At 48.8% G+C, this 15,028-nt stretch overlaps 1 protein-coding gene across 11 annotated transcripts in view; it reads left to right on the forward strand.

The window, feature by feature from the left end:
• The window catches only part of CCDC191 (coiled-coil domain containing 191), a 48,069-nt gene extending 34,843 nt beyond the window's left edge, over window positions 1-13,226 (forward strand). For all 11 annotated transcript variants that reach the window (XM_065573317.1, XM_065573293.1, XM_065573311.1 and 8 more), the window contains 6 exons: window positions 5,919-6,001; window positions 8,003-8,104; window positions 9,250-9,393; window positions 10,325-10,477; window positions 10,949-11,103; window positions 12,508-13,226. In XM_065573317.1, the coding sequence (XP_065429389.1) occupies window positions 5,919-6,001; window positions 8,003-8,104; window positions 9,250-9,393; window positions 10,325-10,477; window positions 10,949-11,103; window positions 12,508-12,640 (770 nt within the window). In that variant the 3' untranslated portion in view covers window positions 12,641-13,226. The remainder of the gene's footprint in view (window positions 1-5,918; window positions 6,002-8,002; window positions 8,105-9,249; window positions 9,394-10,324; window positions 10,478-10,948; window positions 11,104-12,507) is intronic.
• Window positions 13,227-15,028: the final 1,802 nt, after the last annotated feature.

Below are 15,028 nucleotides of genomic sequence, written 5' to 3' on the forward strand. Positions count from 1 at the left end.
TGTTGTTGTGCTGCTCCAGACAGCCTTCCAGTCCACGGGCAGGTCAATTGCTACTCTTCCAGCAGCTGGTGGGGAACCCAGACCCACCCACTACTCCAGGTTCTAGTCCAGGGACCTCATGTCTAGCAACTACAGTCTGCTTGCTCACAGACACTGCTGCTATTTTCCTAGATGCCTTCCTACTTCCCTGCTTTAGTCTCTGGCCCCCCTTCTCTGGGTTTACCAGCCCTTACTCCTTCTCACGGGGAGTAACTAGAGGCTATTTCCCCCTCTGACTTCTCACCAGACTATGTAGCCCCAAACACACCTCCCTTCTTCCAGAGAACAACTGCAGACTGTTTCCCTGCAGCCCCCTTCTGGTCTCAGCTTGCTGGCTGTATACAAGCTCAGCCTGCCCTTGCCCAGGTGGGCTTCATCATCAATTAGTCTTTCAGTCCTGGCTGTCCCTCAGGTGCAGCCTGTCAGGTTAACTGTCCTAATAATCTGCTCTGCCTTGTGTGAGGTGGACACTCCATTGCAGTACCACCATAGGACAAAGGAAGTAACCACGGATTTTGCTAGGTACTTACAGCTGGATTCTCCTCAGAGTCTAAATCTAGTTCCACATGCTAACCATTGCTAAGGTCACAAATAAGGATAAGCTGGTGCCATCTGCTTAGCCCAGAGGAGCTCCAAGGCTGTTCTAGGCCACTTGGGACTAATGTTATTCCATCTCTAACAATACAGGCCATCTTAGTTTGTTCCTCCAGACCATCCCCTAAGATCACACCAGATGGGAAGTTACCTTCCAGACCCACTGCTCTCAACCATGCCCCTCCTTCCCAGCTGAGTAATACCTGAACCTGCATTTGCATGTGCAGGAAATCCCCTTGGGGAGAGGCAGCATTTATTTTGGCTAGATCCAGCTCCTGTGCTCCATAGATCTCTCAGCATCCACTTTCCAGAGTCCTGGCACCTGATTCCCTTTAACATGCATCAGTGGGAGATGGTTCTTTGTGGAGAGTGGCTGGTGCTGTCCTGAGGGGCCTGGGGTGCTTTGCTTATGGGCCCCAGTCTCTTGCTGCAGCACTTTGTGCCTCTCCCTCTTTGTAGGTTGGAGATGCTTGTCATTGCGAGACCTGTGCAGAGAAGTTTAATTAGTCTAGCAAAATGGTACAGTTGGCTTGGTTTTGGCTCTGCCTCCCTATCCCCAGCCTGACCCCAAGGGCCTGGGACATGAAAGACAGTGATAGAAATATGGTGCCATCGCCAATGTGACATCCCCCTTGAGACAGCCCTTTTGAATTACAGCTCCCCATGAGGTTGCTGCATTTCCCCAGTCCACTATTTGTGCCTGTCTATTCAACCACCCAACTTCCACCAGAATTGAATCCTTGTTCTTCCTTTTACAACTAGTTTTCTGGTTCCATTCAAGGCAACGGAGTCCATAAAATCATGCACAGTAGGGCCAGGAAACATCCTCGGGCCAAAAAAAAAATTAATCTTAACCAAGATGCTTTGCAATTTATTAAAAAGAGGCAAACTAATATAGAATAGAAGATCCACTAAGCCAGAAAGTTCAAGACAGGCATGAAGGGAGAGACAGATAGGAAAGGAACTGTATGAAAGAGAGAAAACTATACATGAGAAAAGGAGAGAAAAACATTGATAAAGAGTTATGGACAATAGATCATCGTGTCTGAAGCCTGCTTAATGACTATGGATGGGATCTGCAAAAGTGCCCTGGGATACAAGTCCCATTGATTTTGATTATGCTCCTATCTCACTTAGGGACTATTAAAAATCCCACCCAAATGTCATTTGTGCTAAAGCCTTTCCTCGGCTGTTCATGAATCTCTGCACTGGTGGAACTGCCCCTGCTAGTTTATTCCAATAACCAATCCCTATCACTGTTAATATATTTCCCTAGTGTCTCAGCTCTGTTTCCCCCTCTTTGGCTTTGGCCGTTGCTACTGCTCCTACTACCATGTGAAGCCATGAATAATTCCTGTTCGCTCTTTATTCTGTTCTCTGGCAGAAATGTATCAACACTCATCAAGTCCCCTCAGCCCATGGGTCCTTTCTGTGCTGTGTTGCATAGATTTAACACCTCGGTCATTACCCGTGTCTCTTACTTTCTCTCAAGCTGCCCCATTTCAGCCAGTATCGGGCTGTACTAACTGGGGAGGGGCCTGAACCATATTCACAGATCAAAGGACTCCCAAACTCTGGGAAGGTTTGGAATCTGAACCAGGATCTGGACCAGAATTTCAGAGCTATTCACCCTCAGCCCCCAATCCCTATAATGAATCCAACCAAACCCAGGATTCAGACACTGCGGTGTTTGAAATCTGGATCTGAATTTAGCACCCCAGTCCCATCTCTAGTGTTTATTATGGGTATATCAGTTAGTCAGATCTCAGGGAGACCTGTGAGCCTCTTCTTTCTCTCCCTCACTCCCTGCTAACTCCTGCTAAGTACAGTCCAGTGACTCATTGCACTTACCTATTGGAAGATGAGATGCTTTTCTGATGGTTCCCACTGCCCTGCTCTGTTGTTATCACTGTATCAACTAGAGATGCGGCTGAACCAACCCCCCCCCCCCCCCCCCCCCCCCAGCAAGTCTTTGAAGGAGGGGATCAAAATCCAGATCCATTTGACTTGGGCCCATCTCTAACAGCAAAACCGCCTGGCTGGGAAATCCCTGGCAGAACTGGGGAAGCAATTTCTTTGTGATAAAAAGACTGAACTGCCTTTGGTTGTTGACTGCACCTGTCACTGCCTCACTCTGACACTGAAGGGCAAAGACTAGCTCTGACAGAACATACAGGAGAGATGAGGTCATGAGCACTATGACACCTTGATGATGATTTCACCCTCTCTGCTGACCAATGAGAGTGCTGCATTTCAACTGATCTCACAAAAGGCGTGTGAAAAGCGGGGGCATCTCAATAACTGTACACATACCCCAAGAGTCAGAATAACATGAAGAGCTCCATCCTGAAGTCCTTGTGAGTAAGCCAAGGAAGCTGCTTGCATGAGTAACGCCTCCAGGACTGAACCCTTGGATTTTACCTCTCTCACCAGCCAGGTCTCTTGGAGATTGCATTGCACCTCTGCACCCAAACAGAAGGATCAAGGGAAAAAAATTCTCCATGGGACTGTTGTCAAAGTCTGACTGATGAGTATTGCCAGTTTTTACTGGTAAGGGAGATAACAGCCCCAGCCATTGTAGGATGGAAAGGCTGGCTCTTGAAGGTTGCAGCAAGAGCTGCCTCCTAAGCACCCCCTTGTGGCAGCTCTGTGGCACTCTGCCTCAGTTTCCCCTCCTGGACTCTTGTCACATGTCCAATAAGAGCAGCCCTTCTTGGGGTCTGGTTTATTAACATAAAGTTCAGAATAATTCAAACCATCCTTAAGGTCTCAAAAATAATTGAAGCAGCCACTCCCAGGCTTTTCCTACCCAGGCCTCTGCCTGCCTTGTCCAATTCTTTGTCTCCAAGTGGTCATCAGGCAAACCCCCTGGTTTCTCAGGGTCCCTGCAAGAGCCTAGCTGCTCTCAGCAGCTGGGCCACTGATGAAGTTTCTCTCCCCTGCTACCTCTGGGTCACCTCTCTATCCAGGCCTCTCCCTCATTTATCCAAGAGGCCCTTATTGAATCACATGACCCGCCGGTCACATGTCCCCACCTGGGGAGTACAGTTGGCCATGTCACAGCTGGGGCTGAGACCAGTGCTTAATTTATAATGAAAGACGTGCTGAGGCTCAAGCAATTTTTTTACATGTATAACTGATGCAGCCAGCCCTGAGGTGCCAGGGCTACAAACTGCTCAGCCCAGAGGTGCCGGGGCTATGAACTTGGATGCCTAGCGGTGCTGGGGCTCGGCCCTGGCACAAATTAAGCCCTGGCTGAGACCCATCTCCTTTTAAAGTGGCGGTGACAAGGTATGTTTTCTGTGGCTGGCCTGAGCATAGAAGAGTAAAACCTAGGGACCGTGCCCGATTGACTCTTCATTGTCGTGCTGGCAACTCTCTCTCTCTCTCTCTCTCTCTGCTCCCGGCCTTGTAAGTCCATTTTCAGTTACCACAGGGAGAGTGAATCTATTCAGTCCCATCCTTGGACACTTTGTCTTTTTGTACTTAGGACAAAACTCAACGCTTTTGAGGAGTGTAGAGCAAAGGCGTCTCCTATCAGGCCCATAACCCAGCTTTCTCCACTCAATAAGAGATGCCCATCTTAATACCTTAGGTAGGAGCTTTGCTATGATACATGCATCAGGCTGACATTTGCCGAGAGGCCTTTTTAGCTTATGCTCTCTCTCTCTTAGTTCTCGCCGTTTTAACTCTAGCACTACATGGTAAGCTGTGACTTTGAACAGTAGAGGTCAAAAATCAGCCCAATCACTCTGCCATGGACCAACCTCTGGTCTCAAATCAATTGTTCACTCAGATACGTGAACCCCCAGGGTTTTTTGTGATCTTTGTGATCCCGGATCTGATGGGTGGAAGCTGACCATCTAGGCAGGGTTTATTTCCAATGTGAGGTGTCTCTTCTGCTGGCAGAGGCTTCAATGGACAAGCACATCCATTCAGTAAAAACAAAATTGCAAAGACATGAGGCCTTCTGGGGGATTGAGTCTCCCTTTGTATTAGTTACCCAGGTGTGGGTCATTTTTGCTGACTAGCTACATGAGACTGTTGTGGATGCTGGAATAATTTATAACCACATTGAATCATTCCCTAAGCACTGCAAGGAAGCATTGCGTATCTTCTCAAGCAAAATCAGTGTGAACACTCTGCTACACCTAAACTGGCCATTTCCAGGGATGGAGAAGGGCTGCTTGTAGAATGTCCTGTACCATTATATTGAACCTGTACTCTTGTACTAGCTGCTCAATATCCTTAGCACAGTGGTTCTCAAACTTTTTTTCCGCAGACAACTTGAAAATTGCTGAGGGTCTTGGCAGACCACTTAATGATCTTTCCAAATGTTGTTTGTACTGTTAGCTAACTATTGTAAAACGCTTTGGATAAAAGCTCTCTATAAAAAAAACCCTTAATAATAAACAACTTTTTTTGTTCTACAAATAAATGCACACAACTCATATTTTAATATCAGTAGTCTTACCTTTCTAATGCGATGGATGTGCCCTCTCTCCTCCGCCACGGCAACCCCCGAGCTGATGCTGGGAAGTAGGGGGGTCTCTCCCCGGCAGCCACAGCCCTGGAGCTGGGGAAAATCGCCTCTTTCTCTGGTCACTTCAGCCCTGCATGTCCCAAATTACCCCCACTCCCTCTTCCCCCTCCCACTTACCCCCTATTTCCCCCAAGGCCACCACCTCACCTTACGTGTGCATCTTCTCCAGAGTCCAGGCACCTAATTAGTGGAGCCACATCTGCACGGCTCCATTAATTAGGTGGGTGCCCCTTCATTCTCTTGTGTGCCACCGCCCAGGCGCGCACCTTAGAGGGAACTATCTGGGAACCACCTGAATGGAGCTTGGACCACAGTTTGAGAACCTCTGCCTTAGCATATCCTGACCACATATAGAGCTTCTTACTAAGGCCATCGTGTGTCTCATAGGGATGGGAAAGAGGAAAGGAACAGATTCTCTGCATTTACCGCCTTAAAGGTTCTGTGTTACAGAAACTCTGGCCGTGGCTCCTACCAGAGCCCATCTATGTTGCTCTGAGAGGTGGCCACAGGGGGTCAGTCATAACGAATGTCAGGCACTCCCAACTCTTCCCACAAGTCCTCCACTGCACTGCCAGACTGAAGAGCTGGCGGGACCCGAGCTCCTCAACACTGACCGTGCCAAGCCAAGCTTGAGTGAGAGTTTGGAGACAGAACTGCACATTTGTCCTGTTCCCAAACTGCTACCATGGCCTTGTAGCTCGTATATACTAATCCTCGTGTCCCCTTGGTCCTAATTCTCTAGCCATGGAAGAAAGAGCAATTCACCGAGCAGAACGGAGGAAGGAACTGGAAGAGGCCAAGAGAAAAAGAGAGGAGGAGAAACTGGTAAGTAAAGCCGAGAGTTAAACTGAGACACCTCATCTGAGAGTGTGGCTGTGAAAGGAAGCCCCTCACAGTCAAGGGCAGGGAAAAGCACCTCCTTCATTTACATGATGAACTTGAGCCCATTGGTAAGTGTCTGATAGACACCCCAAAAACGGATAAAAAACCCTATCACAACAGGACATCCCCCACACACAACCTGGTGAGTGATTGACCTCCCTGCTGGAGCGCTGAAGGCACTCATTTCCCCCCACTGCTGCCCCTCTTCCAAGCCCCTCCATCAGGCCTATTAACCTTCCAGCCAAGGAGGATAGGGTGGGATTCTCTTCAGAGCCCATCAGTTCCATTACCGAATGGTCCGCATGGGTCACCATTGAGTGATGTGAAATACTAGACTCTCTGCTTCTCTTGCTCCTGGGATGAACATGCTGCATCTTCAGCACTCCTAGAAATAAGAAATCTCTTATGCATCCGGGAAAGTCCCTGAAAATCCTGGGCTCATCCAAAGTGTCACCATCTCTTCACCTGCCAATCCGTCTCTCCCTCCACAAGGTCCTTAAACCTAAGGAAAATGGTTGGATTTCTGATTTTTATCATCATAGACAGGCTCAGATGGGGTTTTTTCCCCTGCTCCACCCATTTACATGCAGCCAGGTGTGTGGTTTTTTCCTACCTTCCTCTGTAACATCAGGACGACACAGAGCTTGATGGACCTTTGATCTGATCCAGTACAGCAAATCCTAGAGTTCTTTATTTAGTAGCAAATGTCTGCCAGCAAATAAGGATGATTTACCATGTATGTGTGTGTCTGTGTAATTAATGTGGTTAGCCCCACTCTACCCCGTGAAAAGTATTTTCCGGGATCTCCAACCTGTGTATCCTCAGGCACCAGTTTCAAACAAATGCCTGGAAGGTTAGAGGCAGGAAGGGAGTTGTTTAGATGTGAATTATCTTATTATAGGGGAAATAAATCCTGAAAGTCAGAAGATCAGATAATCCACATGAAATCCTGAGCCCAGCTGCTTTCAGATGAAGCAGCATCTCACCAAGGACCTGAGTTAGGTGGAATGGAAGGAGGCCAAGCCAGTCTCCATGGTTCTTCTATCACAGGTGCTCTCGTGGGTTTATAGTCTCTGCTAGAAACTGTCATAGATGTTCCTTTGACAGAGGGGCCTTCTTAAATGCAACCAACTGTTACTATAATGCTGAGGTTGTGATGTTATCTGCCCTGAAATCAGGAAGTTCAGAATAAGGATCCTCCAGAAAATGATATTTTGCTTCCTGTGGGAGGGAAGTGGGTAGAAGAGGCTTAACCAAACCGTAGAGAAGGTTTTAATTGGTGGGCAGGCCAGGATCCAGATTGTTTCACTGTGTACCCAAATAGGTTTGCCCATCTGTGACTGACACGCCTTGAGGGCTTAAGCAGTGTGGTTTTTGGTTCTTTGATGTGTGTGCTCAAGGTGACAGCATTGTTGAATTGAAAGTGATTGTGCTACAGAAGGTGTTGGGAGATGGGCAGTTTGTGACAGGAGAGGGTGAATACTTGGAGAATGGTGCTGGGCTGGGTGTGAATGTTGCCTCAGTGAAACAACTTCCTTGATTTTTAGAGTCCGTGGCACATCAGGGAAATACAAATTGAGCCACCATAACACTAACTTCATGATGGTTTTGTGTGGGAGTAAAAGTAGAACATCCCAGACCATAGAGGCGCCTGTGGAACTCAGGGCTGAGTGAGAAATGGGGGCTGGATAACCTTCAATAATGTGTAAAGTTATTCAGTACCAGAGAAGGGTTGTCAAATGCAGTGTTTCAGGCTGTACAGCGATCACTTGCAGGAAGCAGTGTCCTTCCCCACCCTAATGTACATCATTGCACAACAGTTGCTGGTCACTGCTAGAGGCAGGACTCTTACCTTGCTGGTCTTCTGTCTGAATGTCCTTTGTTCCTGTGAACGTTCAAATGTGGTGAATCTGGTTTTATCCCAGCCATGTCCTTCTTTCCAAGGTGCAGCTGAAGGCTGAAGAGGAAGAGCGTCAGAGGAAGGAGGCTGCTGAAAAAGAGGCCCTGCTGGAGAAGAGGCGGGAGGAGAGGAGACAACAGAAATTGGTGCGCAGAACACTGCATGCCTCTGCCCCACAACCATGACGGTAGAGAGCAAAAGCCATTACCCTCTGGCAACTGTTCAGTGGCCAGAATGAAAAGATTTGGTATCTCAGTTAGTGTACTGGTGTCCACAGAATAAAACCCACTGTCACTGTTGGATGCTCCCTTACTGGCAGTTTCAACAGAGGCCGAGGATTGAATGGGTTGTGGACGCTGCACTCACTGTCCAGTTGATGGTCCCTGCAGATGCTTTGTCAGGTTTGAGGTGCATCAATGAGGCGGTGTGGGGGAAGCCTGCACTGTGACTGGCTCTGCTGTATCCACACCTCGTTCTGGGTTGCTCTTTTCATTCATGTCCTTGTACACCAGTAACAAATATGTAGCCTAAACTAAATAAGCCCTAGAAAGAGTTCTATAGTGTGGCGGTTTCCCCCCAAAGAATGGAAATATCTCCTCTCATACACCAGCAGTTTTTGCCAGGCAGGAACTGCCATCTTAAGGCTGTTGCTTGGGAATGAGCTGTGGCAATAGCCCAAGCAGCAAGATGCTTTTTAAATCCCAGAGATATGCTTCCTCTCTCCCATTCAGTGACCTAAACGCTGCTGTAGCACTTCAGTGTAGACACTTCCTATGCTGACGGGAGGGGTTCTTCCATCAGTGTAGATAATTAACCCCCCCGAGAGGCTGTAGCTAGGTCAATGGAAGAATTATTCCGTTGACATAGCGGTAGCTACCCAGGGAGCTCGGTCAGTATAGGTGTGTCTCTCGGGTGTGAATTTTTCCACACCCCTGAGAGACAGAGCCATACCGATGTATACATGTGCTAGATTCTCCATTCCTTTGACATGCAAGTTGGGGGTGACCTTCTCTAGTACTGTGGTCATTCTTCCATTTGGTTTCAAGCTTTCATGATTTCTTGAGGGAGACTGTTCCCCTTGCTCCACACAGCCATGGTTGGCTCATTCCAGTGGCAGCGGGTGCGTTTGTGTGTATCAGAGATGTTTGGCCACCTTGTGGTAGTAACTAAACAAGCTGCAGATTCCTATTTCTGGCCAGGTCAGGATCCCCATCTACTCACTGTCTGTGGTTATGTGCCTTACCATCCATTTCACCCCAGATGAGTTAAACTGCTGCTCTTTGAATTGCAGAAAGAACTGGAGAAGCAGAGAAGGCTGGAGAAAGAGCAGCAGCTCCTGGCAAAAGCCAGAGACCATTACAAGAAGGTCCTGCTGAGAAAGAAGGGGCTGGAGCCCTGGAAGAGGCTGAGGGACCAAGCCACGGAAAACATGGTGGTAAAATGCCTACTGAGGACAAAACCGAGGAAGTGGGCTCTTGGGAGGGGAAGAGAAAGGGAGGAAGCAGCAGCCAAATGGGTTGTGGGGGAGAAACTGGTAATGGACTCTGAAGTCAGAAGGAGATAGAAAAAACTATGGACTGACTGAGTCTCTCCCCCTGCAAGAGCAGGGCACTGCACCCTTCCTTAGTCCCTAAGGTGCCACAAGTACTCCTGTTCTTTTTGCGGATACAGACTAAGACGGCTGCTACTATGAAACCTTCCTTAACAGAGGATGTTTCCAATATTAAATTCACACAGCAGTGGATCCTCAAAGTATTTAGGTATCTAACACCAATTAATTTCAAGTACCTAAATACCTGTGAGGGTCTGTGCCTTAGTGCTTTGGAAAATTTGACACTAGAACTATTTAATCTGAAAGGAGAAGAGCAAGAGGAGACATGGTAGTTGTATATGAAATAAAGAAGGACAGACAAAACCTCAACCGGGTGCTCCCATGTTCCTGCGTACAAGAACAAAATGTCACACAGTGAAATAAAGACAGTAAATTCAAAGCTGATGAAAGCAAATAATTTCTGATTAGCATGCAGTTACCTGCAATACTCCCATGATTTGAGGCTGATAGTGTGGTAAGGATCAGTGTGACATTCTGAGTAAGGAGGACATCTGCAGTTATACAAAGACAAAAATGACTCGCAGTCATGAGGGGCTTTCAGTCCTCACTCGTCAGGCCACAAATTTATCAGCCACTTGGTCAGAAAGACATATGCAAGCCAGTGTAGAGCGTGGCACAGTTGGGCATGGTGCGTCATGGGACCTTTTACATTAAAGCTGCGAGGTGGTTTTGCAGTGGAGTTTCCACGGCTGCGGCCCTACAACATATTTATTTAGGTAACTGGCCCTTTTCTCTCCCTCCTAACTCTGCTCAGGTGGCACAAAAGCACCGCTGCTCGGGATTGCAAAGGAAGTGCCTGCTGGCCTGGCTGCGGCACGTCCAGGAGAGCCTCGCTGAGAAGATGGCTCGGGCTGAGGAATTCTCTTCCCGCATGTTACTCAGAAGGGGGTTCAGGAGCTGGTTAAAGGTGAGCCCAGACCAAAGGGGAGGGGATGTTACTAACCCAACCAACTGCTCTCACACTCCAAACCCAATTTCACGGCCTACCACGTGCACCCACAGGCTCCAGGTGAGCCTTGCATCACATGGACATTGCATGCTGCCTGCTATGTCACACTGACCTCCCTTTCACATATGTCACTTGCCTCTTCAGCCCCTTTTTCTCTTTTCCCCGTCCTCATCACCCCTTAATCCGCTCTGCTCCCTTCCTCCCCTTATCACTCCCCCTTCCTATTGCTCGTCTTCTCACCCTTTCAAGCCTCCTCTTGCTCCCCTCAGTCATTACCCCTTTACGCCACTGCCTGTTGCTCCTCCCTGCCTGCTTTCTCATTCCCATGCCCATTACCTTCACTAGAGGTTTTCTTGATACTCTTCTGTGGTTGTTTAGTGGGGAGGCCAGGAGAACATGCTTATCTCTTTCCCTCTGTCCATTCTCCAGTACAAGGATTATCTCTCTGCTCTGGAAGAGAGAGCTAGCAGGCTCTATGCAGCTTCCCTCAAGAAGAAGTTGTTGTGGGCATGGTTTGACCTGCTCAACGAGGAGAAGAGTGCATTATGGGAAAAGCAGAAGATCGCAGCTGAGCACAGTGATAGGTAAACATATTCCCCGAGTGGGAGTTCTTCTTACTTGGCATGTGTCTACCCTGTGGGACATTTTTGAGTGTTTGGCCTTTCCCCTTCAACCCACTATATTTAGACAATACCCTGTTGTTCTCTTACGGGTGAAAGGCAGCTCTTGCTTGTGATGTTCTGGTCTCACGATATGAACGGAGCTGACAGTGGGTGCAGAACATCTGAGGTAAGATGGCTCCATGCAGATTGGAAAAGGAAGTTTTTGGTCCTTAATCTTTTCAGCAATTCTGAATTCCCTGGAGGAGGGGCAGGGAGAAGATGATGAACGGTTGAGAATTTCAGAGTCAGTCAGTGGATCTGGCCACACAGCTCCTGTTAAAAAGCCAGCTTAGAAAAAAATGTTAAGTACAGTGATAGTAAGTCAAGTGAGTGTATGGGAATAACATTGCAGGGTTTCCAGAGCTGTTCTTCTTGATGACCTTGCAGATTGAATGGGCTCAGTTTATGAATCCAAAACTGATTAGCTGCAAACGCCACTTGGGATCTGAGAATTCAGGTGGTTCTTCCTACCTCTTACCCAGTTCTGCAGTGGGAACTCAGCTGACCATTTTGTGGATGATGAATGAAGCTGAATAGATTCCAATGTACTCTCCCATAGCTGCGTTGTAGTGCAGGTTTAGTGGGACATTTGTTATAGTCAGTACAGTGAAGAGTTAAGTCTCAAAGTCACTGCAGGAAGCAGAGAAGCCAAATCCCATCCCCCCTTCTAACTATAATGGCATTTCAGCTGTGTAATAAACGTGGGATCGGTGCAGACAAGCTCCATCACTGGCTCATGGGAAGAGTCAATGAAATCAACATGGTTTTTGGTTTTAGTTTGCAAGTTTAGCTCACACTCCTGCATAGTTTAATGCTGAACCTGATTGACAGGGCTAAGGTCGGGATGGTGCCTGGTTATGGGTGACAGGCACAGTGAACTTGAGGAGAATCTGGAGAGACTAGGCCTGCAAGCCATTGAATTGCACTGAATGAGGCTGCTCTTCTCTCTCACTCCTTCCATGAGGGAGCCTCCCATGAAGAAGCCACCTTCACCTCCTCTTTCTCAAGGACCCTCGTTAGCCTTTATATAACACCTTTCTCTTCAGAGCGCTCAGCAAACACTGACTAATGAATCCTGCCAGTGAGACGAGTGAAATCTGGAGGGAAGGCAAGAGAGAAGGGCAAAGTGTTAGTATTCTGGGTTGACTGACATCTGTAATTAAACTGCCTGCACTGGAGAGTTTTAACCTGTCACTGCCCTGACTGTAGCAATAGAGGGGATGAATCCTGGGGGGTCTCTGGCTGCTCTAGAATAGAGCGGAGGCTTTTAATGGCTGTGTGTGATGGCTCTGTCCATTCATCTCTTTCCCTCTCTCTTTTTTAAAGGAGAATAACACTGACCATGTTCAGGGCCTGGAGGCAGTACCCAGCACTGATGAAGGAGGAAAGAGAGAAAGAGGCAAGGAGAGAGCAGCTACGCAAGAGAGTAGCCGAAATTCTCCCCGACTTCCGAAGATGACAGGAAGGACTCTGGGCAACGCTCCCTCCTTGATGAGCAGAGTGGACCTAAGTGGAAGGATTCAGCTAGTGATGTGAGCTCACCCCTGTGAATGACAGGAGGCAGGAAGAGCTTGGTTTGGTGCAGTGGGGGCAAAGGGGGCGTTCTAGGGCCCATGGCCACTTGTGTTTCAAGTGCCACTTTTAACATTCAGTCTAACCTGAGGATGACAGTGAAAACTGGACGGTTGGCGTCACTCTCTAGCCACTAGGCTGCTTTCCCACCGTGGGAACATGCCAGAGCAACACCCCGTCAGATGGGCAGTGAGTGGGGCTAGAGCACGAGAATCAAGGCAGGATAAATTCCAGGCCAGATGCAAACTTTGCTTCCAAACCTCCCCCGGGATTTTTGCTGCCTTTAGCATAGGGCTGTCAAATTGAGACACTGAACTTCCTCCCTAAGGGACAGGAAGCGCAGAACCAAAATGTGCCTTTTTGTGCTGGAGCAGAGCCCTGGATGCCTTTCTGTTGTCAGTACTCTCGCCTTGTGGTTTGACACAATGTGGCTGTATCTGCGAATAAATGAATGGAGTCCTTTTACCCTCAAAGATAGCTGCATCCTTGAACAACCCATGTCCTGCTAAGCATTACACAAAGCCCTGCCCACATGAGGAACTGTTACTAAACCATTGTGTTGGGGGAGGAGAGGGAGGCTAAACTTTAGAAGCAGGTGTTTTGCCATTGAGTTAGCTAACAGGATTTGAAACACAAACATAACACTTTGTGTAGACACTTGAACACCGTTAAAACCTTTAGTTGGTTGACCATCGATCCTAGCAGCGAGTCTAAATTATAGCACAACCAGCTAACTCAAGTGTATAGGCATGAAACTATCTACGCCTGGTGCTGAGTGGTGTTTCAAATCATGGCAACTAGGTCCATTTTTTTTAAAAGCCCCATTTTTCCTAGTCTGTTCCTAGTGCCGCCAGATCCTTTGTTTGTATCCACACATAGGCCTTGTCTAGACTAGGATTTAAAGATGTATTGTCAGTTAGATCAAGCTAGTTACCATGATCAGATAACTTCTAAAACTCTAGTCCAGAACAAGGCAAACTGAACTTTAGCATAAACTAAACTAGTGGTGTTGAAGCCTGGGCTCCCCCCAGGTTAATTTAATTCTACCAGTTTAGCCCATGCTGAAGTACAACTTCCCTTGTCTCGATTAGAGGTTTAGAAAGTGTTTGCTAGACACTAGCTAACATGAGCTACCATCACCCCTTTATATCTTAGTCAAGATTAGGCCTTAACGTGTTATAGGGTTGCAAGTGAGTTAAGAAATAGTGCACTAGCCCAGTGGTTTTCAAACTTTTTTTCTGGGGACCCAGTTGAAGAAAATTGTTGATGCCAGTGACCCAACAGAGCTGGGGATGAGGGGTGGGGGGGGGAGGGTCAGGGCTGGGGCAGAGCATTGGGGTTTGGGGTTGAGGGCTGCAGGGTGGGGCCCAGGATGTGGGAGGGGGCTCTGGGCTGGGGCAGGGAGTTGAGGTGCAGGAGGGGGGCAGGGCTCTGGGCTGGGGGTGCAGGCTCAGGGGTTGGGATTGAGGGGTTTGGGGTGCAGAAGGGGCTCCGGGGGCTTAGGGCTGGGGCAGGGGGTTGGGGTGCAGGAGAGGGGCAGGGCTCTGGGCTGAGGGGTGCAGGCTCTGGGGTGGGGCCGAGGACGAGGGGTTTAGGGCACAGGAAGGGGCTCCGGGTTTGGGGGGGGCTCAGGGCTGGGGATTGGGGTGCAGGGTTTGGACACGGGCTTACCTCGGGCGACTTCTGGTCAGCGGCGCAGCAGGGGTGCCAAAGCAGGCTTCCCGCCTGGTCCGGCTCCTAGGCGGAGGCAGACAAGTGGCTTCATGCGACTCTCGCCCACAGGCACCACTCCCACCCCACCCAGTTTCCATCGGCTGGTTCTCGGCCAATGGGAGTGCAGAGCCAGTGCTTGGAGCAGGGGCAGCACACGGAGCCCTGTGGCTCCCCTGCCTAGAAGCCGGACCCGCTTCTGGCCACTTCTGGGGCACAGCGCGGTGTCGGAGCAGGTAGGCACTAGCCTGCCTTAGCTGGGCAGCACCGCCCACAGGCCTTTTAACAACCCGGTCGGTAGCGCTGACCAGAGCGACCCAGTGCCTGACATGCCATGACCCAGTACTGGGTCACGAGCCAAAGTCTGAAAAACGCTGCTCTAGCCTACACATGGGGATTTGGTTAGTACAGTAGTTTAAAAAAGTCTCCTGTCTATATTAGATAGTTGTGATTGCTGTGCCTGCTGAGATCTATCTGCTGGGGCATTCTTGCTAGTCCTCAGCTCTGAACACCCGAGCAATGGAGACAGGCAGTTGGGAGACTGGAATTTGCTTCTCTCTCACTG

Source organism: Chrysemys picta, chromosome 1 (assembly GCF_011386835.1).
Source record: "Chrysemys picta bellii isolate R12L10 chromosome 1, ASM1138683v2, whole genome shotgun sequence".
Taxonomy (NCBI): Eukaryota; Metazoa; Chordata; order Testudines; family Emydidae; genus Chrysemys; species Chrysemys picta.